Source organism: Mustela nivalis (genome assembly GCF_964662115.1).
Source record: "Mustela nivalis genome assembly, chromosome: 1".
Lineage (NCBI taxonomy): Eukaryota > Metazoa > Chordata > Mammalia > Carnivora > Mustelidae > Mustela > Mustela nivalis.
Genome location: NC_139020.1, coordinates 202,521,966 through 202,548,324, shown reverse-complemented (window position 1 = coordinate 202,548,324; position 26,359 = coordinate 202,521,966). Strand labels below are relative to the sequence as shown.

At 55.6% G+C, this 26,359-nt stretch overlaps 2 protein-coding genes across 6 annotated transcripts; both read right to left on the bottom strand.

Moving 5' to 3' along the window:
- Positions 1 to 2,903: 2,903 nt before the first annotated feature.
- Positions 2,904 to 4,524, bottom strand: INSL3 (insulin like 3). The gene is made up of 2 exons (XM_082711066.1): positions 4,311 to 4,524; positions 2,904 to 3,436 (listed from the first exon to the last, which is right to left on the bottom strand). The coding sequence occupies exons 1-2, from the start codon at positions 4,498 to 4,500 to the stop codon at positions 3,234 to 3,236; spliced, it is 393 nt and encodes a 130-aa protein (XP_082567192.1). The 5' UTR covers positions 4,501 to 4,524; the 3' UTR covers positions 2,904 to 3,233.
- A 2,212-nt stretch (positions 4,525 to 6,736) lies between these two features.
- Positions 6,737 to 26,346, bottom strand: JAK3 (Janus kinase 3). Of its 5 annotated transcripts, XM_082708435.1 has the most exons (25): positions 26,257 to 26,346; positions 24,446 to 24,693; positions 21,390 to 21,586; positions 20,816 to 20,939; positions 20,368 to 20,479; positions 20,034 to 20,179; positions 19,317 to 19,611; positions 18,612 to 18,734; positions 18,354 to 18,511; positions 17,576 to 17,687; positions 17,142 to 17,328; positions 16,496 to 16,623; positions 16,154 to 16,285; positions 14,962 to 15,046; positions 14,028 to 14,155; positions 13,180 to 13,312; positions 12,954 to 13,105; positions 12,682 to 12,832; positions 11,851 to 11,990; positions 11,552 to 11,741; positions 10,768 to 10,892; positions 10,323 to 10,495; positions 9,643 to 9,760; positions 9,192 to 9,311; positions 6,737 to 8,034 (listed from the first exon to the last, which is right to left on the bottom strand). In XM_082708435.1, the coding sequence occupies exons 3-25, from the start codon at positions 21,571 to 21,573 to the stop codon at positions 7,927 to 7,929; spliced, it is 3,324 nt and encodes a 1,107-aa protein (XP_082564561.1). In that variant the 5' UTR covers positions 21,574 to 21,586; positions 24,446 to 24,693; positions 26,257 to 26,346; the 3' UTR covers positions 6,737 to 7,926. The 5 variants fall into 5 exon arrangements, with proteins under 5 accessions (XP_082564561.1, XP_082564562.1, XP_082564560.1 ...); XM_082708436.1 differs by lacking the exon at positions 26,257 to 26,346 and having other exon boundaries at positions 21,390 to 21,582; positions 24,446 to 24,821; XM_082708434.1 differs by lacking the exon at positions 26,257 to 26,346 and having other exon boundaries at positions 24,446 to 24,777.
- Positions 26,347 to 26,359: the final 13 nt, after the last annotated feature.

Here is a 26,359-nt window from a genome sequence, read left to right as displayed (position 1 = left end):
GCATGGGTGTGGGGCGCCTGGGTGGCTCAGTGGGTTAAGCCGCTGCCTTTGGCTCAGGTCATGATCTCGGGGTCCTGGGATCGAGTCCCGCGTCGGGCTCCTTGCTCAACAGGGAGCCTGCTTCTCTCTCTCTCTGCCTGCCTCTCTGTCTACTTGTAATTTCTCTGTCAAATAAATAAGTAAATAAATAAATCTTAAAAATAAAAATGGCATGGGTGAAGTAGGGGCTGCAGGGATTTCTATTGGACAGATCTGCCATCATCCTGCTCCAGCTCACACACCCTCCATGGTTCCCTATCACCCTCAGATCATGTCCCACCAAGACCTGGTCTCACTGCCAGCTTGGCAGCATGCCCAGGAGAGAGAGGCACAGGGGTGGGACTGCTGCGGGCCGTGAGAGACAGTGGGCCTGCTTTGGCCTCCTGCTTCCAGCAAGGCTCCTTCCAAACACCACCAGCCTCCCCTTCTTCACCAGACTCCTGTCCCACTAGGACTGTGGCTTTACTATCTTCTGTCCCACCTCCTTTCCCTTCTGTAAGTATTTATTGTGTATGTCCTGTATGCTATACCCCTTGCCCTATACTCCTGCTCCCAGCCCCACTGGGATGGCAGATATCCACCTTACAGTGAGAAAACAAACCCATGAACAATCAAATAGGAAGTTCTCAGAAGTGGTAAGAGCTTTGAGAAGTCAAATGAAGCAATCAGACACACAGTGATGGGAATGAGTATCAGCTGAGAGATCAGAGATCTGGGACTGAGAGGGGGACATTAGAGCTGGGGCCTGAAGAAAGAGGACATGACCTTAAGAAGAACTGGGAGAAGGGTGTTCCAGGCAGAAGGCATAGCATGTGCAAAGGCCCTGAGGTGGGATAATCGGGAAGCATTCGAGTTGCAGCGAAGAGGCAGTCACTGGAGCTTGATGAGTAAAGAGGACCTGGAGGGAGGAGAGGCTTGAGGTTAGAGGGGCTGGCCACATGGGGTCTTGTGGGCTGGGGTGAGGAGGGAGGGAGTTATTTTGAGAGTGATGGCACCTTTGGAGCAAGGAAACGACAGGATTGATTTTTGAATTTTAAGCACCGCTGTTGGAAAGGGAGATGGAAGCCGAAGCAGCATCCAGGCCAAGGAAGGCGGGCCTGGATGAGATGGGGGCTCTGCGGGGGTTTCTAACATAGATCTGACCTCATCCTGTGCCTGCTCATCAGGGGCTCCCCATCATCCTCAGAAGAGAGTCCTGCTCGCCTGCTGCAGTGGCTTGAAAAGTACACATCTCCCTGGAACCTTAGAATATGGCTTCATTTGGAAATAGGGTCTTTTTTTTTTTATTAAAGATTTTATTTATTTATTTGACAGAGAGAAATCACAAGTAGTCGGAGAGGCAGGCAGAGAGAGAGAGAGAGAAGCAGGCTCCCTGCTGAGCAGAGAGCCCGATGCGGGACTCGATCCCAGGACCCTGAGATCATGACCTGAGCCGAAGGCAGCGGCTTAACCCACTGAGCCACCCAGGCGCCCCTGGAAATAGGGTCTTTGCTGGGGTGGCTGGGTGGCTCAATTGATTAAGCATCTGACTCTTCATTTCAGCTCAGGTCATGGTCTGGGGTGGTAAGATCAAGCCCTGTGTCAGGCTTGGAGCTCAGTGTGGAGTCTGATTGAAACGACAGGATTGATTTTAAAAAAGATGTAATTTATTTGACAGAGCATGAGAGAGGGGAGGGTCAGAGGGAGAAGCGGACTCCCTGCTGAGCAGGGAGCCCAATGTTGGACTCAATCCTGAGACTTCAGGATCATGACCTGAGCTGAAGGCAATCGCTTAACCCACTGAGTCACCCAGGCTCTCTCGAATAAATAAATCTTTTAAAAAAGGGAAAAAAGCCCTGGGTGGCTCGGTTGGTTAAGCCTCTGCTTTTGGCTCAGATCATGAGCCCACGGTCCTGGGATCCAGCCCCGCATCAGGCTCCCTGCTCAGTGGGGAGTCGGCTTCTACCCTCTCCTCTCTTGCCAACTCTTTCTCCAATAAATAAATAAAGGATTCAAAAGAAAAGAAAGAAATAGGTACTTTGCAGATACAATTAAGGATTCAGGAGAGATCATTCTGGGTTAGGGTGGGGTGGCCCCAAATCCAATCAGAGTGTTTTGACAAGACGCAGAAATGAACACAGAGAGACACTGGAAAGAAGGCCATGTGAAGACAGAGACAGAGCTTGGAGTCCTGCATCTAGAAACCAGGAAAGGCCAAAATTGCCAGCAGCCACCGAAAGCCAGGAGAGAGACACCCCCCCCCCCCCAGCAGATTCAGAGCCTCAAGGAAGGAAACAACCCTGCCCCACCCTGACTTCCCGCTCTGGTTTCCAGAACTGCTAAGGGGAAGACCATTCCATTTTAGGACTCCCGATGTCTGGTAATTGGTGACCGCAGATGTTAGGAAAATAGTAACATGGGACTGGCTCACATGGTCAAGTGCTTGGTCATTTCGCCCCGGGAGTCCTAGAATGCAAATTCCATCACAGGGTGAAGGGAGCATGCAAATGAGAAACACGGTCGGAGCTGGATCCGTAAGTGTCCGCTGTGGCTCACTGTGATGTCTGTGTGTCTGTCCACTGTTACGTGGACTTTAAGTGACCTCGAGCCCCCCCCCCACGGGTCTTGACAGACGACCTCAATTCAAATCCTGCACTTGGCCATTCCCTCCCTCTATGACCTTGGCAAAGGAGCTGTCTCCCCCGACCTCAGTTTCCCCACTTTGTATTTCGATGACTCTCAAGTTGCTATCAAGTTGCTGAAAAGGGGTGGTGGGGCCATGGCTGTGGGGGTAGGGATAGGGGAGACGGGTGGGGACAACCCACGCAAAGGGCTGATGCAGCCTTGTCCCTTTTTCTTGAGAAAATGCAAACAGCTGCTTCGGATTCTGCGGGGAGTCTTCTTTATTTACCCCTGGGGAGATGGCAAGGGGAGGGGGGAGACACGGATGCAGGGAGGGGCAGAGGACGTTTGGCTCTGAGTATCTGGCATCTGGGCAAAACCAAGGCTCTTCCAAGCCAGGGTGCAGGTGTCATTTTTCTCACAGTTGGCCCCTCAGAGGAAGGTGGCCTGGGGGAGGTGGGGAGCACAGCAAGGTAATTGTCACCATCCTCCCAGACAGGGCTTTGTGGTGCTGTGTGGCTTCAGGAGCTCCCCGGGCCAGACCCCTCTGGGTCTCTGGATCCTCCGAGGCCACATCGGGGTGGGGGGAGGGTTCAGTGCGGACACAGGGTCAGCAGGTCCCCCCGGGTGCAGCCACTGAGGCAGCAGTGGTGGGCAGGGTTGGTGGCGGCTGCCCGCCTGCGGTGGTGATGGCGAGAGCCCTGGGGCGGGGGCTGTGGCATGAGAACCAGCATGGGGTCCCCTTCGGCCACCAGCCTGTGGAGATGTTGTCCTTCCAGCCACTGAAGCAGCTCACCTGGGGACAAAGCAGAATTCAGCGTGGGCGGGGGAACCTAGAGAACCCCTCCCCAATATATGCACACACGTCCCACCAAGTGACCTGCCGAAAGCTCCTCTTGTGCACAAATAGAAAGTGAGCACCTAATAAATGCCTACTGTCTACTGAGCACAGATAAACTCTCCCATCCCGATGTGTGCACTCTCGACCCACAACCACGCTCAGGTCCTCTGTTGGGCACGTTCCCGCAAGCCCTCTATCACGCAGACGCATAGACACTTCACAAAGCCAGAGACAGAAGGGGTGACATGGGACATGTACATGGGCACATGTGTGCAGGCAGCGGGCTCACACGAACACATGCACACACAGGCACATACCCTCAGAGCCCTTCCCAGCCCTCCCCCATGCGTGCCTTTGCACCTCCAGGGGCACCTGTGTCACAAAGTCGTATGCATATAGGACGCATATCTGTGACACGCAGGCATACACATCCGTTTTCTACTCTCTGTACCAGGACGGGTGCAGGGCGAGAAGAGTGAGACCTGGCCTCAATGCTCCATTTAAGGGAGTGCCAAAAAACTCAACAATGAAGATCGATCATATCTTAATGAAATTTTTAAAATCAAAATTAATGCAAAAATTCACGAAGATCAAAATACTGAAATTGTAAAGAAAGCACTTTGAAGACTGCCTCGCTCGCCACGCACTGATTTCCTGCCCGGCAGGGGACGCATCCTTCGCGCCCTGGCACGCACAAAAGCGCCGCGGGCAAGCGGATGCCTGTAGGTGCATGCAAACCCATCCGCCCGCCCCCGACGCCCACCAGCGCGACGTGCACCTGCCACACCTAGAAATCCCAGAGCGCAGTCCTCGCCCGCCCCTCACTCACGCTCGCCGCCAGCCACCCGCCGCCCGTCTTCGGAGGACCAGCGCGGGCCCCCGCACAGCCGCACCAGCGCGCGCACGAAGTGGTGGCCGCACAGCTTCTCCCGCGCTTCCGGAGCGGGCGCAGTGCCCAGCGCCAGCGCGAGAGCGGTGCCCAGCAGCACCAGAGCCCAGGTGAGTGGGCGGGACTCCATGGCGGCAGGAGGCCCGCCCCAGCGGGGATCCCTTCTTATAGGCATCCAACCCGGCCCAGCTGAGGACCTTGGATGCGGACAAAGCATTCCGCGGAAGACTCGGGGAGAAGGTCAAGGGCGGGGTGAGTGCTGAGTGCAAGTGTAGTGTAAACCCCGCAATGGGGTTTTCTCTCTCTCTCTCTTTTTTTTTTTTAAAGCAATCTCTAAGCCCCAGGTGGGGCTTGAACTCACGACCGCGAGATCATGTCTTGCTTGCTCCAACCACTGAGCCAGGCTTTTTTGTCGTGCCTGACTTAAGCTTTGATGGCTCAGGCATCCTCTTCAAAGACGGCTTATCTGGAATAAACCTATTTGCCGGCCACCCGGCTAGATAAAGAGCCAGGCGTGTTTGAGAAGTCTGGGCTGGTTTTAAGAACCGGCCCTTGGGACCACTTGTGTTTTTCCCTTCTGGCGCTTTAAATTCCCACTCCTGTGGGTTAGGGTTAGCACTAAGCAATGAGCCCTGGGAACCCCAGGGTCCCATCCTGGACCCCCATAGAAGCAGAGCCCAACCAGTGACCACGTGGCCCCTTCACTGTGTGTGTGTGTGGGGGGGGGGGGTGCCCTGCCCTCTCCAGGTCCTGTCAGAAAGAAACCACTATTTTTTTCAGTTTCCTGACGGTTGTTGCAGAAGGGGGAGCAACCACAAGGGCCTGGCCAACCAGACACAGGACACTGGCCGGCTGAGACCTAACCAGTTCAAGCCCCCTCCCCTCAATTCCAATGTTTAAGCCCAACTCCTCATCGTGATGGTGTCTGCCGACCTGTGGGCTCCAGGGGAGCATCACGTAGTGGAAGGAGGGGTTCACAATGGGATTCATGCTCTCTTAGGAAGGGGCTGTGAGAGAACGCGCCCCACACCCCCCTCCACGTGAGCACAGGGCCAGAAGGCAGCCATCGGGCCCCCCGGGAATTCAGACCACCAAGGCCAGGGAAGGGAGCTGCATGCCAACCAGCTCAGAACATTAAATTCACACCGTGTCTGAAATCCACCAATAACGAGTGAGCCAGGGAAACCCAAGCCCCCTCACCAGACCCCAATAAAAGCAAAGCCCCAAGCCCTGAGTTGGCTCCCTGTTCCCACCAATGACCTCAATGTATAGCCCTAGGTCGGCTGTGTAACTCTTGTAAGTAATTAACCTGTACTTTTTTAGCGTTTCCTGATGGGTGGTGCTGAAGGGGATCTTGCAATCATATAAGAACCACAAACAGTGGTTTTAACCTCAACACTGGTTATTGAGAGGCCGACCTGTCTCTCTGCCTGGGCCAGGGCCTTGGATGCCTCCCCCAGGGGAGCACTGGCTCAAGAGTCTTTTCAGCAACAACAGCCACTTTAGAGAGGGGAACTAGGTGGCCGGAGAATGGTTTCACACGGTAGTGGTCGGGCAGTCTGAGCCATCTGAGACAAGGGGCAGACAGAATCTTCTTGTCCTTATTCCTGTACCAATGAGGAAACAGCCTCAGAGAGGGATCGCCACGTTTGCCGATGGTCACAGGAGGCTGGGGCTGGGGCCGTTGGCTGGCTCTGTCTCTCCCATATTGGGGTCCCCTTGGACGGGGCAGGGACGGGAGGGCCCAGAAGGCAGCTGGCTGTGTTTGCTCATTAGGACTTTGGTTTACCAAGGAGGGAAACTAGAGTGGAGAGAAGGGAGGACACTCTATCCGAGGCAAGGAAGAGCCTGAGCTAAAAACCCTCTTGCTTGAGCCCAGAGCAGCCCCCACCAAAGCAGGTGGCTTTCCCTGCGCTAAGAGAGTAGAGGAGAGGGAGGGAGACAGTCTCTCTCCTGCCCTGTCTCTCCCTCTCAGCCTCTCTTGGTCTTTGTCTTTCTGTTACTCCTCGTATCTGTCCAGCCATCCTGGAAGACACTTGCTTGGCCCCGACTGATGTTGGACCCCTCCCCACAGCCTCCCACCCCAACCTTGCCCTCTGACCCCCCCAGAGCAGCCTGTTCCTTCCACCCACCAAGAGCCTGTAATCAGTTCCTTAGGACAGAGCCAAGGCCAGCAGCTGGAGCTGGGGGTGGGTTCTGTCCTCCAGGACCCCAGCCAATGCTCCACCATGTGTCTCCTCCCTCAGCCAGCCCTGAAGCCTCCAATGTGGCCCCCAGGGGATCCCCATCCCCCAGCCCTAGCCACATTCCTGCCCAGCTTAAACACTCCCCAAAATTCCCCATCACCCAAGTCCAGCAACACACTATTCTTTCCACTGAACTTTATTCATTCAAGGAATGCTCCCAGAGTCCCCTTTGTGCCCGACCCAGCCCAGCCCCCTGGGAGCCTCCAGGTCAGAGGAGACAGATCTGGACAGAGACCCCCAGCCTTCCGGTCAGAGGGAAGTACAGGGTGGGTGAGGCGTGGCCGAGTATGCCACAGGGAAGACTGCCTGGAGGTGACAGCTGGGGTTTTGAGAGGTAAATAAGAGTTTTCCAGGGGGGTAAAAGTGGCAGAAAAGATTGCAGGCAGGTGAGGAGTTGGGGATGGGGCGGCTTAACCTCCACCAGATGCCTTCTTACAATCCTCCAGAAGCTGCCTGTGTACAGGAAGAGACCAGGACCATTTATCTGCCCATTGTACAGGAGGTGAAACTGAGACACCCGTAGGGGAGGCAAGGTGCCCACCATCACATAGCAATTAAGTGGCAGAACCATGGGCTCCAACACCTGGGCTCTTAACTTCTGTATTCTAAGCCTCCTCACTCTCACCATGCTGTTCCCTCTGCCAAAAATGCCTTTCCTTTCCTCAGCTGCTGAAAAGCTCCAGTAAGTCTCCAGCGTCATCAACTGCATGACCCTCCGGTTAGGACAGAAAGGGTCCCAGTGTTCAAGTGGGCAAAGGGAAGGCCCAGGACACTCTGGTACAGTTAGTGTGGACGAGACCCCAGCCTCTCCTCGCCCCTCACAGGATCCCCAAAAGTCACACAGGCTCCCCTTCCCCGGCCCAAAGTGAATTTCCAACCCTGGCAGCTGCGAGGGGCGGCAGGGATGAAAAGAAGGGTATATTTAAAGCGCTGCAAGGTCTTCACTGAGACAGGAAGCTCAGGGCCAAACCCTGTGAGGATAGGCAGATAGGAGGGGCTTAAATTTGGCTCCTGGATTCTGGGGGCGAGGCACACAGCAGGTCCCACCAAGGCATTCATCTTGAATCTTTGCAAGTTCCCGAGGCCATAAGACTACTGCTGCCCCACAAGCCAGGGGTGCCCCTCAAATGCAATGTCATTTGCCCCATGGGGGTCTCTGTGAAGCAGAAAGGGGCAACCTTCTGCCCCAGGTCACACAGCCAGTGCACAAAGACTAGAACCCAGAGGTGTGTGTGCAGGAGATATAAAAATGAAGTGAGTGGGTTTCCTCCTCCAGACAAGCAGGGAAGGCGTGAGTTTCACTCTCTCTGCTACCCCCGGCTCGCACTCCATAGTGCGTCCAGCTGAGGGCCCAAGGCACTGAATGTTGGTCGGTCTTTCGGGCTAGAGGCCCAGCACAGCTTCATGAGCTCATGAACCTGAGGGAGTGGGAGGAGACAACAGGGTCACATATGAGCGGTAGAAAGGACTCCTATTCACAGTTTCAAAATATAAATTAGATTCCATCCCTCCCCTGCTCCAAAGCCTCCCATGGCTCCCTACAGGTCTTAGAACAAAATCTAATGCCCTCCCGTCTCCTTCCATCACTTCCTCTCTTATTCCCTGCAGCCACATCTGCCCACATCTCATTATTTAAGTGTATCAAACTCATTCCCTCCTCAGGGCCTTTGCACATGCTGTGTCCACTGCTGAGAATGCCCTCTCCCAGCTTTTCCCATGGGTAGGCTCCTCCTCCTCCTTCAGGATTACTCCCTCTAAAAGGTCCCCCTGACTACCACCTCACCCCCTCATTTCCTCCTGTTCAACTCTTCCTAGACACCAGTAACCACCAGAATGTTCTTCTTAGCCTCTGCTGGTTACCAGGAGGACAGGGTAGTTTCTGTTCTGTCCCCTGCTGGGTCCCCAGCACCTAGCCCAGAGTGCGGCATACAGTCAGTACTCAATAAATGTTTGTGGTCTGGGCAGGTGAATTTATTTATTGATTGATTTTTAAAGATTTTATTTGAGAGAGAGAGAGAGCATATAGGGGTAGGAGAGAGAGGGAGAGAGAATCTTGGGCAAACTATGCCCCCAGTGCAGAGCTGGACATAGGGCTTGATCTCACCACCCTGAGATCATGACCTGAGCAGAAACCAAGGGTCTGTCGCTTAACTGACTGAGCCACTCAGGTGCCCCTGGGCAGATCAATTTATGAATGACTAACCTCATGTCAGACATTTCCACAGAAGTTGTGAAGATAAACTGTAAGAGTCATTAACATTTACAGACAGTTTGACAGTCAGCTGGACCTGAAGCCGAGCAAGGGAGAGGGGTCAATTTGTCTAAACTTCTGCCACCCCATAAGGCATTGTTATTCCCATTCTGGAGATGGGCAAACTGAGTATCTGAAAATGTTTGCAACTTGGAATACAGTGAGAGAACAGCAAAATAGAAGCCAAAATCCCTTTCAGATTCATGCCCCAGGGTATGCTCTCAATTAAGAGATAACAGCAGGTGGGGGGAAACCCAAAGGGACCAGCTGGCTTCCCTAGGAAAATCCAGAGGGGGAAACTGAGGCAGGCCCTCCAGCACTCACCTCACCAGGGCAGGCAGCAGGCGCCGGCAGCCTCTGGCCCTCAGCCAGAAGTTCCAGGAGGCAGCAGAGGGCCGGGACATCTCTATCACATCCCATCATCCCCATCATCCGCAGGAACTCCTGGGGCCAAGAGAGAGCACCCGTGGTGGGGGAGGTGCCATCCATGAAGGAGGGAGAAGGGGCGGCCAGTGATTGGGGAAGGGGTAGAGGTGGCGGGGCAGGGGGCAGCCTTAGTGAAGAGAGGGAGTCAGGCGCGGTGGGGAGAGGGGCCATCTGTGATGGAGGGGGAGGGGGCTGTCCGTGGTAGCAGGGGTCAACCTTAGTGAAGAGCGTTCCTCCCCATTATAAAGGGCCTATATAATAGGTGACACTGAGCAAAAAGAGGGACTCCAGCACAAACAGGGCAGGGATGGGCCAGGAAGGTTCTGGCGATCCAGGAGTGGTGACTCACGGCTGAGGGGCTGCAGCTCTTGTTCCCGTAGGTGAAAAGCTCGTACAGGATGACCCCGAAGCTCCAGACGTCCGACTGGCGCGAGAAGATGTTGTCAGAGAGAGACTCTGGGGCGTACCTGGAAGGGGACGAGGAAGTCTTGGGATGCGAAAGCGAGGGAGAGTATGGGAAAAGGAACAACGTTGGGCGGGGGAAGCTGGGGGTCAGCTGTGAGAGGTCAGTCCCAGCCCCGGGGTCAGAGTTTCCCTGCCGGTGGGATGGGGTAGTCTCCTACCCTACGGAGGTCTGGGCGGGGTCAGGGCGGAGCCGTGACTCTAGGGGGCAGGGGCCAGTACTGAGGGGCGGAGCGGGGTGGGACAGGAAGTCGTGGCCCCGGAGGGGCCTAGGCAGCGAGAGGGGCGGGGCCGGGGCGGAACCGGGGCAGTGGGGAGGAGGGGCAGGTCAGGACAGTGGAAGTAGGGGGGCCAGGGTAGTGGGGAAAAGTTGGGGGACCTGGGCGGGGTCAGGAGGGCCGTAGCAGTAGGAGCAGGGGCGGGGCCAGCGACGAGGGGCGGGGCCAGCACGCTAGGGGGAGGAGCCAGCACTGCGAGAAGGCGGGGCCATGGCGGGCCCTAGAAGGTAGGAGGGAGGTATGGGCCGAAGTCGCAGGGAGGAGAGGTGGGCCGGGGCGGGGTCCCCACCAGAAGATGGGGCTCTGGCCGGGCTTGTGGACCACGTAGTAGTCTTTGTCGAGGGGCAGCAGCTTGGCGAGGCCGAAGTCGGCGATCTTGACGTGCGTCTCGCTCTCCACCAGGATGTTGCGCGCGGCAAGGTCGCGGTGCACATAGCGGCGGGAGCCCAGGTACTCCATGCCCTGCAGGCAAGCGTGAGGGCCACACTCCAGCGCAACCAGCCGGGGCCCAACCTGGCTTACCTGGAATCCAACCCAAACCTATCCCAAAACCCAAGCCTAACCCTGCCCCGGACCCATCCTGCCCTCCAGTCCCGACCTCAGCTCTAACTCAGCTGCTCCTCCAGCCTGACCTGGACCCGAAACTTCCACCTTTAGCCTTCCCCGCGACTCCACGCAGACCCTCGCCCAGACTGGGCCGCCTCAGACCCTGGGGCCCCGGGCAGGCCTCGCACCTTGCAGATCTGTGAGGCGTAGAGGAGCAGGCGGTTGGCATCGAGGCGCGCGCGGTGCCGCTGTAGGAAGTCCCTCAGGCAGCCGCTGGGCAGGTACTCCATCACCAGCCGCAGGCTCTGGCGGCCTAGGTGATGGGAGGGGAGGCTGGGCGGAGTCACTACAGAGCCCAACTCTGTCCACTGCCCCTCCCTATTTTTCCTCCCGGATCAGAGAACAGCCCTGGGTTCCTCCCAGCCTCAATATTGCTTTCTATAAAATGGGAACAGCAACCCTAACGCTTATCACCAATGGCTCTTGAGTACTTTCTTTTTTTTTTTTTTTAAGATTTTATTTATTTATTTGACAGAGAGAAATCACAAGTAGATGGAGAGGCAGGCAGAGAGAGAGAGAGAGGGAAGCAGGCTCCCCGCTGAGCAGAGAGCCCGACGCGGGACTCGATCCCAGGACCCTGAGATCATGACCTGAGCCGAAGGCAGCGGCTTAACCCACTGAGCCACCCAGGCGCCCTCTTGAGTACTTTCTATGATATACATTGATTCATTTAAACCTGATAATGACCCCCTTTTCAGGTGTAGAAATGGACACGCAGAGAGTTTAAATCGCCTGCCCAAGGTCTCCCAGCTGCTAAGGGAGAGAGTGGGAATTCGAACCCGCGGCAATCCAGATCTGGATAAACAAGAGCATCAGTCGCGCCCTTCCTGGTGTCCCCAGGCCACCCTAGAATGTCACTGCAGGAGCATGCGGGTGTGGGATTCGAAGAGCACCCGTTTGGGAATGGCTCACCTGGGCCATAGCTGACACCGCGGTACTTGACAATGAAGTCACTGTGGAGGGCTTTGAGGGTCTGGATCTCCCTCTGGAAGTCCTTCTGCTGGTCTGGCCCGCTGTGTTGCAGCTGCTTCACTGCCACTAGGGCGCCTGTGTTGTCACCCAGCGGGTCATAGCGGCACAGTTCCACGCTGCCAAAGTTGCCCTGGGAGACAGCAGGGCTGGTGTCCATGTGCACGGGGGCTTCCCCACAGCAGGGCTGGTGTCCATGTGCACCAGGGCTTCCCCACCCGCCCCAGCCCTGCCCAGCTCACCTTACCCAGCTGTGAGATGTACTTGAGGTGTCTCTCCTCGAAAATAGTAGGGTCTTGGTAGGCGTAGAGCTGGGCGCCATTCCATAGCCCATCACGGGGCGTCAAGGCACCAGGTGTGGGGTCTGAGAGGAGCTCATAATCTGTGGGGCACAGGCAGTAAGTGACCGGTACACTGGGCCCTGGGTCCCTTTCCTAAGCTGACTTGCTAGGGCACTTTGATCTGCACACTTACCTTCTCTGCCCATTATGGCAGGGCCCCTATAAGCCTCAGGGTACCTTGCAGGGGGCTGGAAAAAGGAGGCCGGCTGAGCAAAGGCAGACCGACCCCTTATGTGTTCTCCAGGCTGTGCAAACTATGTATAGCTTTGGAGACAGAAAGGCATTTCCCAGACTCCACTGAGGTGAAGTGTGGTACATGGTTGAGCTCAGGCTGATGGGGGAGAAAAACTGGCTGCCCTTTCAGGCCTGGCACATGGAAACCTAGCATGGCACCCTCCACAGTCTCTCTCTCTCTCTCTCTGCAGAGGATGTGACAGGGACCTGAGACCATGGGATGGGTGGAGCCAAAAAGGGAGAGGCACCTGTTGACCTGGACACCGTCATAGAATGAAAGGTAAATATCCACCATGGTCAGCCTGGAGCTTGGGGAGGGGGGGTCTGTTTGTTACAGTAGCAGCTGAGGCTCATGCTGACTGATACACTCACCAACCACTCCAACCCTGCCAAGCACACAGGGCCAGCTCTGCATGCAAATTTCACTTTATCCCCCCCCCCCCTCAGGGCCTCATATGATAGGCCAGCCCTGCCCACCCTGCCTGGCCCAGTGGTCACCTGAAGTGATGAGGCTGTTCAGGTCACGGATGATGGCACGGAAGGAGGGCCTCTGGCCTGCCTCGTAGACCATGCACTGTTGGATCAGCATGGCGAGCTCCATCCACTTGGGGGCAGGGAGCTGCTGCTGTTCTTTATAAAACTGAAGCTTCTAAGGTTGAGGAGAGGGGCTGATCACTCCTAGAATAACCTCAGGAGCAGTCCCCTTGCCCCCCAGACCAGCCCATCCCCAAGCTGGACCTTAGCCCCCTCTAGGGGTCAGGTGCTCTGACCTTGGCAGGATCCAGGGTGCTGATGGGTATCGGGATCCCGCTGAACACCTCCCAGACTGTGGCACCAAAACCCCACTTGTCAGCTTCCAAGCCGAGTGTCCGGGGCTCCAGGAGACACTCAGGGGCCACCCATGGGATCCTGTCTGTGAGCACTGGGAGTGGGGCAGGGGTCAGGGGTCTGCTCCCCTGCCCCACTAGGTCCCTCCATCCACCCTTCCAGACTTACTCTCCAGGCTTAGCACAGCAGGGCTGACCCCAGGGTCACTAAGCTTGATGAAGGGCAGGTTCCCATCAGCCCCTTCGCGAGCAAGGAGCACCTTCCGGGCTGAGACATTGCCATGGGGGAGGCCTTTGTCCTCCTAGGTGGGCCAGGCATAGGGAACGCAAGGGAGGGTTTGCTGAATGAATAGTCTGGCTGGAAAGCCACTACATAGCCTTCAAAGTCCGCCCTGTGGCTGCTCAGACCATACTTCTAGACCACTCTCTAGACTACTGGCGGCCTGTCTTGCCTCCTCTGGTTCACCCCCTATGCTGCCCCATGTCCCTCCTCTCAAAGCCACCCAGAGGCTCCCCATTGCCTTTAGGATAAAGTCCAAAGTCCTCAGCCTAGCAGTCAAGGTCCTTTGAGATACTCCTTCACTCTATCTCTGACATTCTCTCTTTCATGCCCTTACCCCAGCCTCCTGGGAGGCACCTTGCTGGAGGCATCCCAGGACGTGCACCCCATCTTCTAAGCTGCAGGCCTGGGTCCAGGCTGTGCCCTCAACCTGACACGCCCTCCTCCTTTTCTCCGCTTGATGAGCTCCTAGTCAACCCTCAAGACCCAGCTCCCATGTTCCCTCTTCTGGGAAGCCTTCCCCCTGCCCGGCCTCATGGCCCACTACTCCCCCTGAAATCCATCAATGACCACCTATTCCCTTCTCCCACTCTTATACCTCTAAGCCTATACATATGCTGTTCCCTCAGTCTAAAATGCCCTCCCTTTGTATCCTTGCCAAACTCCTATGCCTACCACAGAGCCCACTCTCAATTGCCCCTCTATTCTGTGCCCAGAGGAAGCAGAGGAGCACTCACCAGATAGTTGAGGGCATAGGCCAGCTGTTTGATCACCTGCAGCTTCCAGCTGGCTGGCACCAGGTGGCCAGACTTGCGCAGGTAGGTGTCCAGCGCTCCCAGGTGTGCAAATTCCTGCACCATGATACCTGGCAGCAGCAGGGAGGGGCAGGGCTGGGAGGCAGGACTGAATCCGTGCTGAACAGGCTCCGCCCCCCCGCCCCACCCCCGGTGGGTTGCGGGTTCCTTACCCTCCTCTCCTCTCCTCCTCCTCACTTCCTGTATGGGAGCTATTGCCTCGAGATGCCTGGATGGCACTGAACTCTGTCCACATCTCACTTCCAGCCCTTTGCATGTTCTCTCTGGCACATCCCTCCTCCTGTTCCCTAATTCCTAATATCTTTGCCTTCTCTGCTTAGAACTTAGCTTTGCCTATCCAGAATCATTGCCTAACCTCCAAGCTGGGCTGGCGGCCTCTGACCACCCACAGTGCCCTGCGCGGCCCCCCGCGCCCACGATCACGATCCCAATCACGATCACGTAGATTACGTATCACCCCGCCCCGCCTGTCACGTTCCACGCTGTGAGTGCAGCTCCTGGCCCCTCCCAGCCCTGCGAGAGGTAGCTACTATACTGATCTGGTGGAACTGGGGCTTGGAGAGGTAACTTGGCCCTTGCAAAGCTGCAGGGTGGGGTGGGGGGAGCGGGGGAGGTACACAGGGAGGTGGGATGGGATCCCAGGCCCATTTGACTTGAGATAATTCTGCGAGGCTGGTTATCTGTGGGAGCCTGGAGCTGGCTGCCCCAGAATGGCAAATGAAGGACACAGGTAAGAGGGTGAGGGACCCTGGGGGACAGAGGAGCCCAGCCAGGGCGGGCTCTGGATTTGTATGGCTAATGATGTTTTAGCTGGTCTCAGTGGGGAAGGGTGGGCGCAGGGGGGAAAGTAGCTCACTGTCTCCAGCCATGCACACGCCATGGAGCAACACGAGGTGCTGGTATGACACTTGGCTCATCAGACTCGCAGCTTCCAGAAATGACTGGGGAAAGGAGAAGGGATAGAAGGTCCACGGGTTCCTTCCCCTCCAGGGTCAGACCAAGCACCCCAAACTTGCTGCTCACAAATCAACCTCCGGAGGATGCCTCACCACAAGCCTCCTTTGACCTTGGAGTCCACCACTGGTACACACGGGACTCTGTATCATGGTTTTCTGACGGGCACTGGAAGTCCCCATGCTAATCTACCTTGGGTCTCTCACACAGAAGTGGGAGACTTGGGGTTCAAGGAGGGCTCAAGCCTTCCCTGGGTGGCCCAACCTGCTGAGGCTTCCATCCATGTCACTCCCCTCTTCTTCTTTGATCACTCCTCTCCAGCCCACTGGCCCGTCTTCACTTTTTTTTTTTTTTTAAGTTTTATTTATTTAAGTAATCTCTGCACCCAGTGTGGGGCTGGAACTCACAACCCTGAGATTAAGAGTCACGTGCTCTTCCAACTAAGCCAGCCAGATGCCCCCTCCTCACTGTTCTTTAAACATGCCAGACAGAGGGGTGCCTGGGTGGCTCAGTCAGTTACGCTTTTGCGTTCAACTTGGGTCATGATCCCAGAGTCCTGCGGGGAATCTGCTTCTCCCTCTCCCTCGGTTCCTCCCCGCCAGTTTGTGCTCTGTCTCTCTGTCAAATAAATAAATAAAATCTTAAAAAACAAAAAACAGGGACACCTGGGTGGCTTAGTGGGTTAAAGCCTCTGCCTTCAGCTCAGGTCATGATCCCAGGGTCCTGGGATCGAGCCCCGCATCGGGCTCTCCGCTCAGTGGGGAGCCTGCTTCCTCCTCTCTCTGCCTGCCTCTCTGCCTACTTGTGATCTGTCTGTCAAATAAATAAATAAAAATATTTAAAAAACAAAAACAAAAAACAAACATGCCAGGCACAACCCTGCCGCAGGACCTTTGCACTGGCTATTTCTTCTGTTCAGTGTACTCTTTCTGTTTGCATCTAAATTCCCTGATCCCTCTGTATTTCAAGGTTTGGAGATGCTGCAACTACATTTCTGTTGTGTTAAAGACCCGTGTGTTTTTAACTTTCTTTGAATCCACAATGCTCTCTCCAGCCAGTCCTGACCCCAAAGTCCTGGTCCCCATCACACTCACCTCCATGCAGTTTTTATGCTTGGCATTCATCACTTTGAGCAGCACCTCTGTCTTCCGGGCCTCGCCCTCCACGACCTCATGGCGACAACCCCGGTAAATCTTGGTGAACGATCCATGACCCAGGTTCTCATGCTGGAGGGTGAGGAGGCAACAGGAGAGGCTGGTAAGGGGGCTCCTGGTGGGATCCTGGCCCCCAGTCCTGGCCCCACTTTGCAGATAATGAACAGAGAGGTTACATCACATGCTTGAAGCCACACAGCACAGATGTAAATGAGATGCAATGCAGACCCAGGGTCTGGATCCCAACTGAGGTCCCCCCACCCATTTCCTAGGGCTGCTTACCCACTCCAGGCTGTCAGCAGGGATCTTGTGAAACGTCATCTGACTCAGCTGGCCTTGAGATTGGGTCTGAAGAGGGGATGATGTGGGTGGGCTACAACCCCTCCGTACCACAATCAGGTTGGACTTTTCTGTGGGGAGGAGGTAGCAGGAGAAAGACAGAGGTCAGAGGTACAAGGTCCCCTAAGGTTTGCTCACTCCCTGCCTCAATTTGGGGTCTCCCCCCAGAAGCAGCCAACCCTGAGATGAGGCCCCCAGGGTACGTGGTTTATTTGAGACTACAGGAAGCTCCAGTATTTGGGGGGGTTGGGGGGTGGGTTCCCTATGAGAAGGCAATGCTGTGGGCAACCTACTCTCAGTCCTGCTAGGAATTCTAGAAGACTCTGAAGAACTCACAGCTCACAGTTGTCCCATGCCTGTGGTTTGTCTGAGAGCGAAATTCACCCAGAGGAAGAGGCAAGAGATGGAGAGAGTCTAAGAGACAGGGTCAGCTCTTGGATCCTCGTTGTGCCTGAAGATGGCATCTACACTACCAGCCCATAAACCACCTGTTCTTTCCTAAACCATCTGGACCCATGGCTTCTGCCACTTGGCACACAAAGCAGGACCCCAGCCTGACTGCTCAGCTCAGGGGAGGGGACAGGCTCACCTTTGGGTTTGGGGGTGCAGCAGAAAGTGAGGCTTAGCGCAACCCCATCCACGTGCAGCCCACCATTCCAGCAGGCTGCCAAGAGCTCTCGAAGACTGCTGTGGGGACGGCCGAGGCCAGCCAGGGAGAAGGTTCCTGTGGGGTCACAGCGGATGAGGCAGCCCTTGTAATCAGGACCCAGGGGGGTCTGCAAAAGAGGAGTGGTCCCTGAGTGCAAGTGGGCAGTACCTTCCACTCACCCCATCTTCCTCGAGCACCACAGGCTCATTCCAATCTCCAAGCCTTCGCATATGCTGTTCCCTCCACTAAGAATGCCTTTACCCTCCCCTTCCTCAAGGAGCAAAGATGAAAGACTCATCTTTCAGGTTTCAGTTCAAATGTCACCTCCTTCAGGAAGCCCTCCCTACTCACCTGGCTCCTAGTGGTGGACCAACCTGAACACAGACAGTGAGGAGGAAGCAGTCAAAATCCTGGGGACTGCGGCGGAGAACGTAGGAGCCGGGACGTGAACCCTGGGTCTTGAGTTTGTTGATGGCAAAATCCAGGCTGTGGAGAAAGGCGGGAGGAAAAGACAGAGACAGAGAGATGGAGGCAGAGAAGCCCAAGCTAGACTTGGGTTCTAATCCTGGTCCCTCTGAAGCTCCGGGACCCTGGCCACCTAACATTCCCTGAATCCTTCCTATTTTTAAAATGAGCCAAAAAGGGTGTCTGGGTGGCTCATCGTTAGGCATCTGCCTTCAGCTCAGGTCATGATCCCAGGGTCCCAGGATCGAGCCCAGCATCAGACTCCCTGCTCAGCGGGAAGCTTGCTTCTCCCTCTCCTGCTCCCCCTGCTTGTGTTCCCTCTCCAGCTGTGTTTCTCTCTGTCAAATAAATAAATAAAATCTTAAAAAAAAAACACAAGAATACTTGTTTAAAGGTAAATAAATAAAATAAGCCAAAATTCAGGGCTCTAATAGAGGATTAAAGAAAAGATCACAGGCAGAACCTGGTGCCATCCACCCCCAGTAATCCACTCTGGGGCACTGAGGAACCAAGAGAAAGGGAAGCCGCTGTGCAGGACAGCAAAAGGGAGAGCCTAGTCTCTTTGCGCGCCAACCATGAACCAGGCATTGTTCCAGCACATGAGCCCTGTCCAGCGCTCCTGGGGAGGAGAGGACACTGAGACAGTGAGCAAGACTTGAACCGAGTTCCGCGGGGATAGACCCTTACGTGATGGGGCCGTGGCACTGCTCGGCCACTTCTTCCAGCAGCCGTGGCGGCGCAACCTCCTTGCAGAAGAAGTGCCTGGAGTCGGAGATCAGACGGAAGTAGCCATCGACAAGCGCCACGAAGGACAATGCGGCGGGCAGCCCCGGGAACTCGGCCTCCTGTGTTGATCAGCGTCAGTGCCCGCTGCGGCCCCAAGGCAACCGTCCCGCATCCCCGCAGTCGGGGTTAGGCGGGAAAGGAAGATAGTCTAGTACCCACCAGGATCTGGTTGTCCGTCCTGGTGACGGTGACCAGGCGGTGCTCCCCGGCCGGGCCAACACACGGAGCCTGCTTGATGCTGATGTCCACAATTTCTGGAAAGTCGCAGAAGGGCTGGAGGGCCTGGGAACGGGGTTGGGGGGAGGGCTGAAGCTGGAGGTCCCGTCCCCTCAGAGCCCCCAAGTCCGGCTTGGAAGCCTGGACCCCACCAACCCACGGCGTAAACCCTGACCTTCTCGGCCTCTCCCAGCCCCGGTCCCTTCCCACGTCTCCCCTGCCAAACCCCGGCCCTTTCTATCAATCCCATCCTTCACAAACCCTCTCCACCCCATCCCCAATGTCTCCCACCCTACCCCTGCTAAACCCCATCTCCTTCAATCGTCCGGTCCCCTCTCGGAACCCGTCCATCGCTTAGCTCCACTCCACCTGCCGGGCTAAGTCCAGCCGGGAGCCCCGCCCCGTCTCAGCCCTGACTCCTCCCCCAGCCCAGCTAACCCAGTCCTGAGCCCCCCGCCCAACCACTCTCCTCCGTCCCAAGTCCCGCCCATTTTTAAATTCCCGCCCCCACCCCGCTAGCCCCACCTCTCACTCAACCGGCCCTGGTCCGACTCGCAGTCCTCTCCCCTCCTTCACCCCGCCCACTCTCCTGCCCCTCCCTCCTATGCTCCGCCCCCGCCGTTGGCCCTGCCCAGCAGCCGCCCACACCTCCTGTCCTCCCGAACTCCAGGCGATGCCGCTGTCACCAGCCACTCGGAGCAGCCCCTTCGCATCCTCACCACCAGCAGCCCCGGGGAGGTTCACGGGGAAGGTCTCGACCGCCCTGGCCGGGTCGAGCCTCTCCAGGTCCATGATGTACTTGGCCATGAGCGAGTGCCTGTCAGCCTGGCAGGCGGTCACACGGCGCAGGGCCCGGCGCACCGTCCTCCGGATGCGCTTCCGCGTCACGAAGCTCAGGCCCTGAATCAGGTCGCGCAGGTCGGGGGGCAGGCAGACCTTATAGCTACGAGTGGGGGTAGCGGGTCCTCGCTGTGGAAAGGGATCTCCACAGGTACGGACAGGGACACACACAAACCCAAATTTTAGCCGAAGGGCTGAAGGGTGGCCTCACCTGGGGGGCACGAGGCACACACGGAGACACTCAAGGACATGTCTGGGGGAAGGACCTCAGTGTGGGGATGGCCACTGGGTTCCACCAGACAGACGGACATAGACACACACACACACACACACACAGGCCTTTAGCCGCAGGAGGGAGGGAGAGACTGGAGCGTCAGAGGTTGGTGGGGTCCTGGGTCACATGCACACACTGCAGGCTTGTGTGAGGGGAGCCTCATGGCATTCTGAGCTCTAGGGATGGCCCAGCGGAGCCACGTTTGCTCACTCCCAGCTAGACGCTGGGTATCACAGGCTGGAAACCCTCACCTGACAGTCTTCAGCATCTCCTCGGGTTGCTGAACCTGCTCGCGGGCCATCCGGGCCAGGTCCAGCACCGCCAGGCTGAGACATTCCCCCTGCTCCTTGAGACTGAGGCCCACAGAGAGGCGGCCGCTCACCAGGTCATTTCGATGCTGGGGACCGGTCATAGCCCAACTGTGAGCCCTGATATTGCACTACAGACTCCCTCTGACCCTTGGGTCGATTCCCAACCCTGGGCTGCCATAGAGAGGGTCAGCCAAGGCCGCCCAAACTTCGAGCCTTGTTATTGCCCTGTGGACGCCCCACCCCACCCCGGGCTGAGCCCCATGCAGGCTTTTACCTGAGCGAAGAGGTGCTCCAGGACTGGTAGGTCAAGGACGGCGCTGGCCAAGTCCTTGCGCAGCCCGAAGCGGTGGCACTTCTCTAGCCCAAACCAGTTGGGGAAGTAAAAGCTAAGCAGAAGGGGAGAAGCCTGGAGTAGGGGTACGGAGCGGTGGAAGAGAGTGCCAAAACCTCACAGAGCCCAGGTTGTGCCATTGCCTTGCTAAGTGACCTTGGGCAAGCAAGGGACACCTTCTGGCCTCAGTTCTTCATCTGGGCCACAAACAGGATCACAAATTCCCTGGGGGTACCCGCTGGGAAGTGCAGGGAGATGATAAGTTTGTAGGATTACCATTGTATTAAACTCTCCTTGCCCTCAACAAAAGGCATCCCCTCTGGGTAACATTTAACCCATGGCCGTGGGGATAGGGGTGATGTGCTGGGGGTAGGGGTGATGTGCTTCCTACCGGAGCCTGTAGACCAGGACTTGGGTGCTTGAGTCCTCCACGGAGAAGATATGGCTCGGGGGGAACCAGCAGGACAGGTCCTCCGTGGCCAGGGCAAAGAGGGAGTGGTACACAGGCAGGATGCCTGTGGGAATGCCCCATCAGCCCTCCTAGGTCTCCCCATCTTGTCCCTTGCAGGGCTGCCATGATTAGGAGCCGCATGCATCCCTGCAGGTTTCTTTCTCATCATTGGCTCTCGCCCTCAATACACCCCCGCTCACACGCACACTCCATGGCTTCCCATTGCCATCAGCAGAGAATTCACACACAAACTGCTTCCTGGGGCCTCCCGCCCCTCTCCCCAGAGTGCTCCTTCCACACTGTACACCTTATGTCAAGAGATGCCCTCATGCGCCTCTGAGTCTTTTCACAGCCTTTCCCTGAGCATCTTCCTCCTTTGCCAAACTCTTATTCATCCCTCAAAGCCCTAGGTCTAAAGCTGACTGACTCCACTTGACAGTTATTCCAGCTCCCAAGCTGGGCCTCCAACAGCCCGACCCCTCCCTTTGGCCCAGCTTTCTAGGGAACCACTCACCACTGGCCTTAGCAGCCGAAACACACAGCTCTTCAGCTGAATGGTCTCCATAGGAGAAGGATAGGCGCTGTGGGGGTCCAGGGCCCCGAGGAGGCAGCAGCACGTGCAGGGCACCTGCCTCTGAAGATGAGAGGCTACAGGAACGTTGAGGGATCAGGGGTGTCTCCTCACTTGGAGGAGCCATAGGTGTAGCCTGTCTGGACACACAGAAGCAGCCACTCAGTTCTGGCCAGACGGAACAAGACTATGAAGCTTTTAGGGGTGGGGGTGGGGCACAGAGATGCTGCAGGGGAGGTAGGGTTGAAGCTGATTTAAGAGGCAGGAGAAAGGAGCAGAAACACACAGAAAGAGAAAGAGACAGAAAGGGATGCCTGGGTGACTCAGTTAAATATCTGCCTTCAGCTCAGGTCATTGTCTTGGGGTCCTGGGATCCTGAGATCGAGCCCCACGGCAAGCCCCACATCAGGTTTCCTACTCTGTGGGGAGTTTGCTTCTCCCCCTGCCTCTCCCCTGCTCATGGTCTTTCTCAAGCATGCTCTCTCTCAAATAAATAAATAAAATATTTAAAAACAAATGAACAAAGACAGAGATGGAGAAAGAGAGAAATAGAGTAGCTGAGTGTGCAGGATAGGTAAGGAGCCATAACCCCCCCGGCAAGACTATGTTGGGGTCTGGAAGATACTCTGCACTCTAATTTGTGTGAATTCTCTTTTTTTTTTTCTTTTCTTTTCTTACTTTGGTTGATGCACATAATTTATGTGTATTCTTGTCAGTCCAGGGCAGAGAGATCCAGCCAATCTGCAGCTTTCCCACCTTAATTACCGCAATGCCCCTGCCCCAGGCAGGCATGAGCAATCAATCACAAGTGTATAGATTTGCTGACCAGGAAGCAGATAGATACTGGTTCCATGGTGGGGGGTGGTGGTTAAGGTGATAGTGGTGGCCCATCACTTCCGGCAGGTCTAGGAGACTCCAGCTCTTCTGGGGCTGGGGCTGGAAGCTTTGGCAGCTGGTGTTATCTATTCTTTGTGACAGGCATCAGATCCAGACTGATGACTGTCGATAGGAGTGACCTCTGTGTCTGTTTTGTTTTTTTTTTTTTTTAAGATTTTATTTATTTAGGGCGCCTGGGTGGCTCAGTGGGTTAAGCCGCTGCCTTCGGCTCAGGTCATGATCTCAGGGTCCTGGAATCGAGTCCCGCATCGGGCTCTCTGCTCAGCAGGGAGCCTGCTTCCTCCTCTCTCTCTGCCTGCCTCTCTGCCTACTTGTGATTTCTCTCTGTCAAATAAATAAATAAATAAATAAAATCTTTAAAAAAATAAAATAAAATAAAAAATAAAAAATAAATTTTAAAAAAGATTTTATTTATTTATTTGACGCAGATCACAAGTAGGCAGAGAGGCAGGCAGAGAGAGAGAGGAAGGGAAGCAGGCTCCCTGCTGAGCAGAGAGCCACGCAGGGCTGGATCCCAGGGTCCTGGGATCATGACCTGAGCCAAAGGCAGAAGCTTTAACCCACTGAGCCACCCAGGCACCAGGAGGGACGTCTGTGTTTTATCCGCCCACCACCATCACCTTCTCTGTACCCTTTATCACTCCCACTGTTTAGGCCCCTGTAGTATGAAGACCTCCCTGGAATGAGCCCAGGAGGAAATTGCCTCTCACCCTTTATTCCCAGACCTCAGGACCCCTGGTTAGGCAGAGGGAAGGGCTGGGCTTCAAACCCAGCAGGGAAAAGGCAGTAGTAGATGGACAAGATCCACTTATACTGACCTGAATAAAGAAGATGCAAAGAAAATATTGGGTAAAAAACCATGTTCCAGGGGCACCTGGGTGGTTCGGTCGGTTAAGTGTCTGCCTTGGGCTCAGGTCATGATTCTAGGGTCCTGGGATGGAGCCCCAGATCCGTCTCCCTGCTCAGCAGGGGAATCTGCTTCTCTCTTTCCTTCTGCCCCTCCCCCCACTTGTGCTCTAGTGCTCTAACTCTCTCTCCTCCTCACTCACTCTCTCTCAAATAAATAAAAATCTTAAAAACAAAAAACCACATTCCAGAATAATAGTAGGAGGTGGGGGAGGGGACAGCATTAATGAGGTTTTAGCAAACCCAGCCTAAAAACCTGGAGCTGGGAAGACCCTAGGCTCTGGGTTCAAATCCCAACCCCACCATATTCAAGCTTCGTGACCCTGGCAGGGCTCCCATTGCTGACATGCCACTTTCTCAGCTGTGAGATGCACTCACTGCCCACCTCGCTTGGTTTGCTGAGCTGAGCCCAAGGGGTCAACGTTTTTTATCCTCACTAACTGGCACTGTTCTTGGTGACATGCCCAGCGAGCACTTGACCGAAGCCAGCCAAACCGGGAAGGAAGGTCCCTGACACTGTGGTTTAGCAGTTCCTGACGGGGAGGGAGGGCGTGAGGGGCAGGGAGCTTTCCCCTAGGGACACCCCCATGTCACCAGCTCCCAGACAAGGAATTCCCAGTCCCAGGAGCCCTGGGGCCTCTCTCACTCCCTTCAGAGGTTGTCACTGTCCTATTTCTAAGAGTGGACTCAATCATGGTCTTTGCACCTTTATGTAAATGGAATCACAGAGTTTGTGCATTTTGTTTAAAATCAATCTTAAAGATATGTATATATTTTATAACTTGAGGGGGAAAAAAAAAAGGGAAAAATCAGAGGTGGTGTTGGGACACAGAAAAATTTCCCTGACTTAGCACCCAAAGTCCCATAAACCCTACAGTTGGTTGGTCACCCTAGACTCTGGCCTGGGTCCTGGGAGGGTGAAGGAGGGGAATTGTGCCCCTGGAGGCCGTGAACTCCAGGCCCAAGGTACAGGGATTCATCCAAGTCCACAGAGCTGGGAATCTGAGGTCATTTTATGCAATAAAATCTGAGGCCCGGAGAGAGGAGCACTGTGCCAGAGGCCACCGAGCCCGTCACGCCCAGCTTTTGTCTGTCTGGTATCTTTCCTCAGAGGCCTTGCCTTGTCCCCAGCCACAACCCTTTGCACAGTATCCCCAACCCCCACCCCAGAGCCATGTGGCCCCACCAGCTCTTACCTGGCAGCTGGGAAGCCTGGGCTAAGGACAGGAGGGCAGAGCAGGGCGGCAGCCGGAGGAAAGTCCCACTGGGCTCCTTCCTGTGTGGGCCCCTCAGCTTCCTGAGCTGCTGTCACTTACTGAAAGTTGTGGCCATGTGGGGGATGGGGACGGGGAGGGGAAAGGGCCTGGCCGCAGAGGGGCAGAAAAGTTCCAGAAGCCTCTGCGGGCCATGGCCCTCCTCAGACAGGGTACTGGAAACCCTGGACCTACAGGGAGGAGTGACGGCACAGAGAAGGGCCCCGGTCACAGAGGGGTTCCCAGCAGGCTCTGGACTGCTCATTCCCTGGGGGGCCCTGGTAATGCCCCAGCTCCTTGGGCCTCAGCTAACCCATCTGAGGCACATCTGGGTTGGGTATTTAAGCAGAACTAATGTCGCACCCAGGGTAGGGAACAGGGTTAGATCTACCCAGGAAGGAGTCAGGAAAGTTGCCAGACGAAGGTCAAGTTCGTCAGGTATTTCTCCCACCAGACCCTAGGAGGAATAGCGGGCCCGTTCTGTGCACCATGCCCTATGCCCAGCCTAGAAACAGGCTCACCTCACCTTCTGGTCTGCCAGAGAGACAGTTACTAATTATGGATGACAAGGAAAGGAAGGTGATGGCAGTGGAGCTGAGCTGGGATATGAAGCAGGAGGAGCAAAGAGCACACCTGGTGGAGGTCACCACAAGTGCAAAGGCCCTGAGGTGGACTGAGATGAGCAGTTTGAGCCGAGAGGAGGCAGGAACGGCAGGAAGAGGTAAGAAGTTGGAGGGAATAGAGCCGTGAGCAGGTTGGGTCTGATCACTTTTTTCCACGACCCTGAGGTTGTCCTGAGTGGAGGCAGGCGGCTAGGGCAGCGTCTCTGTGAGAACTGGCCCAGTGTCCTTACCCCCAGAAAGTAGAGTTTGGGGGACAGATTTTTTTTTTTTTTAAGATTTTATTTATTTACTTGACAGAGAAAGACATAGTGAGAGAGGGACCAGAAGCAGGGAAAGTGGGAGAGGGAGAAGCAGGCTTCCCACCGAGTGGGGAGGCTGATGCCAGGCTTGATCCCAGGACCCTGGGATCTTGACCTGAGCCAAAGACAGACGCTTAATGACTGAGTCACCCAGGTGCCCCTGGAGGATAGATTTTAGAGAACTCTTTCATCTCGATAATCCCATTACAGGTCCCAAACTTGGCTTTGGGAGGGAGGGCCTGGGTGGCTCAGTCGGAAGAGCATGTGACTCTCAATCTCCAGGTCATGAGTTTGAGTCCCATATGGGGTGCAGAGATTACTTAAATAAATAAACAAACATCTTTTTTTTTTTTAAGATTTTATTTATTTACTTGAGAGAGAGAGAGAAATAACAAGAGAGAGCGCAAGCATGGTGGATGGAGGCGGAAGGGAGAAGCGGGCTCCCCACTGAGCAGGGAGCCCAACATGGGGCTCAATCCCAGGACCCTGGGATCATGACTTGAGCTGAAGGCAGATACTCAACTGACTGAGCCACCCAAACACCCCTAAATAAATAAATAAACTTAAAATAATAATCATAAACTCAATAATTGTCTCAGGGGCCCTGCAGGCTGCTAAGAGAGGCCCTGAGTCTGGGAGGGCTTCCTGGAGGAAATGGCTTTGATACTGAAATCCAAGGACAAGTGGGATTAGCCAAAGAGTAATCTGGAGGTGTGGGGAGCTCCTGCAGAGGGAACAGCCCAGGCAAAGGCTGGGAGACTGGACCAGAGGACCAGGTCACAGTGTTTCTGAGAAGGGCCGTGTGTTAGGGACCTACTGCTCTGAGACTTGCCTGGAAGCATCGGTGGGGCCTTGTGGGTGGAGGGAGGGTTATGAGTGTAACCTCGGTACAGGCGGAGCCCCAGCAGGCTAGAGGCAGGAAGTCCTGCACAGGG

Coding starts and splice junctions, on each gene's coding strand:
- INSL3 (XM_082711066.1), bottom strand. CDS start 4,500: ATGGAGTCCCGCCCACTCACCTGGGCTCTGGTGCTGCTGGGCACCGCT. Junction 3,437..4,310: donor GCGGGTGGCTGGCGGCGAGC/GTGAGTGAGGGG, acceptor CTTTGTCCCCAG/GTGAGCTGCTTCAGTGGCTG.
- JAK3 (XM_082708435.1), bottom strand. CDS start 21,573: ATGGCTCCTCCAAGTGAGGAGACACCCCTGATCCCTCAACGTTCCTGT. Junction 13,106..13,179: donor TGCTGTGCTAAGCCTGGAGA/GTAAGTCTGGAA, acceptor CCCCACTCCCAG/TGCTCACAGACAGGATCCCA. Junction 9,761..10,322: donor GGCCAGAGCCCCATCTTCTG/GTGGGGACCCCG, acceptor GTCCCCTTCCAG/GTACGCCCCAGAGTCTCTCT.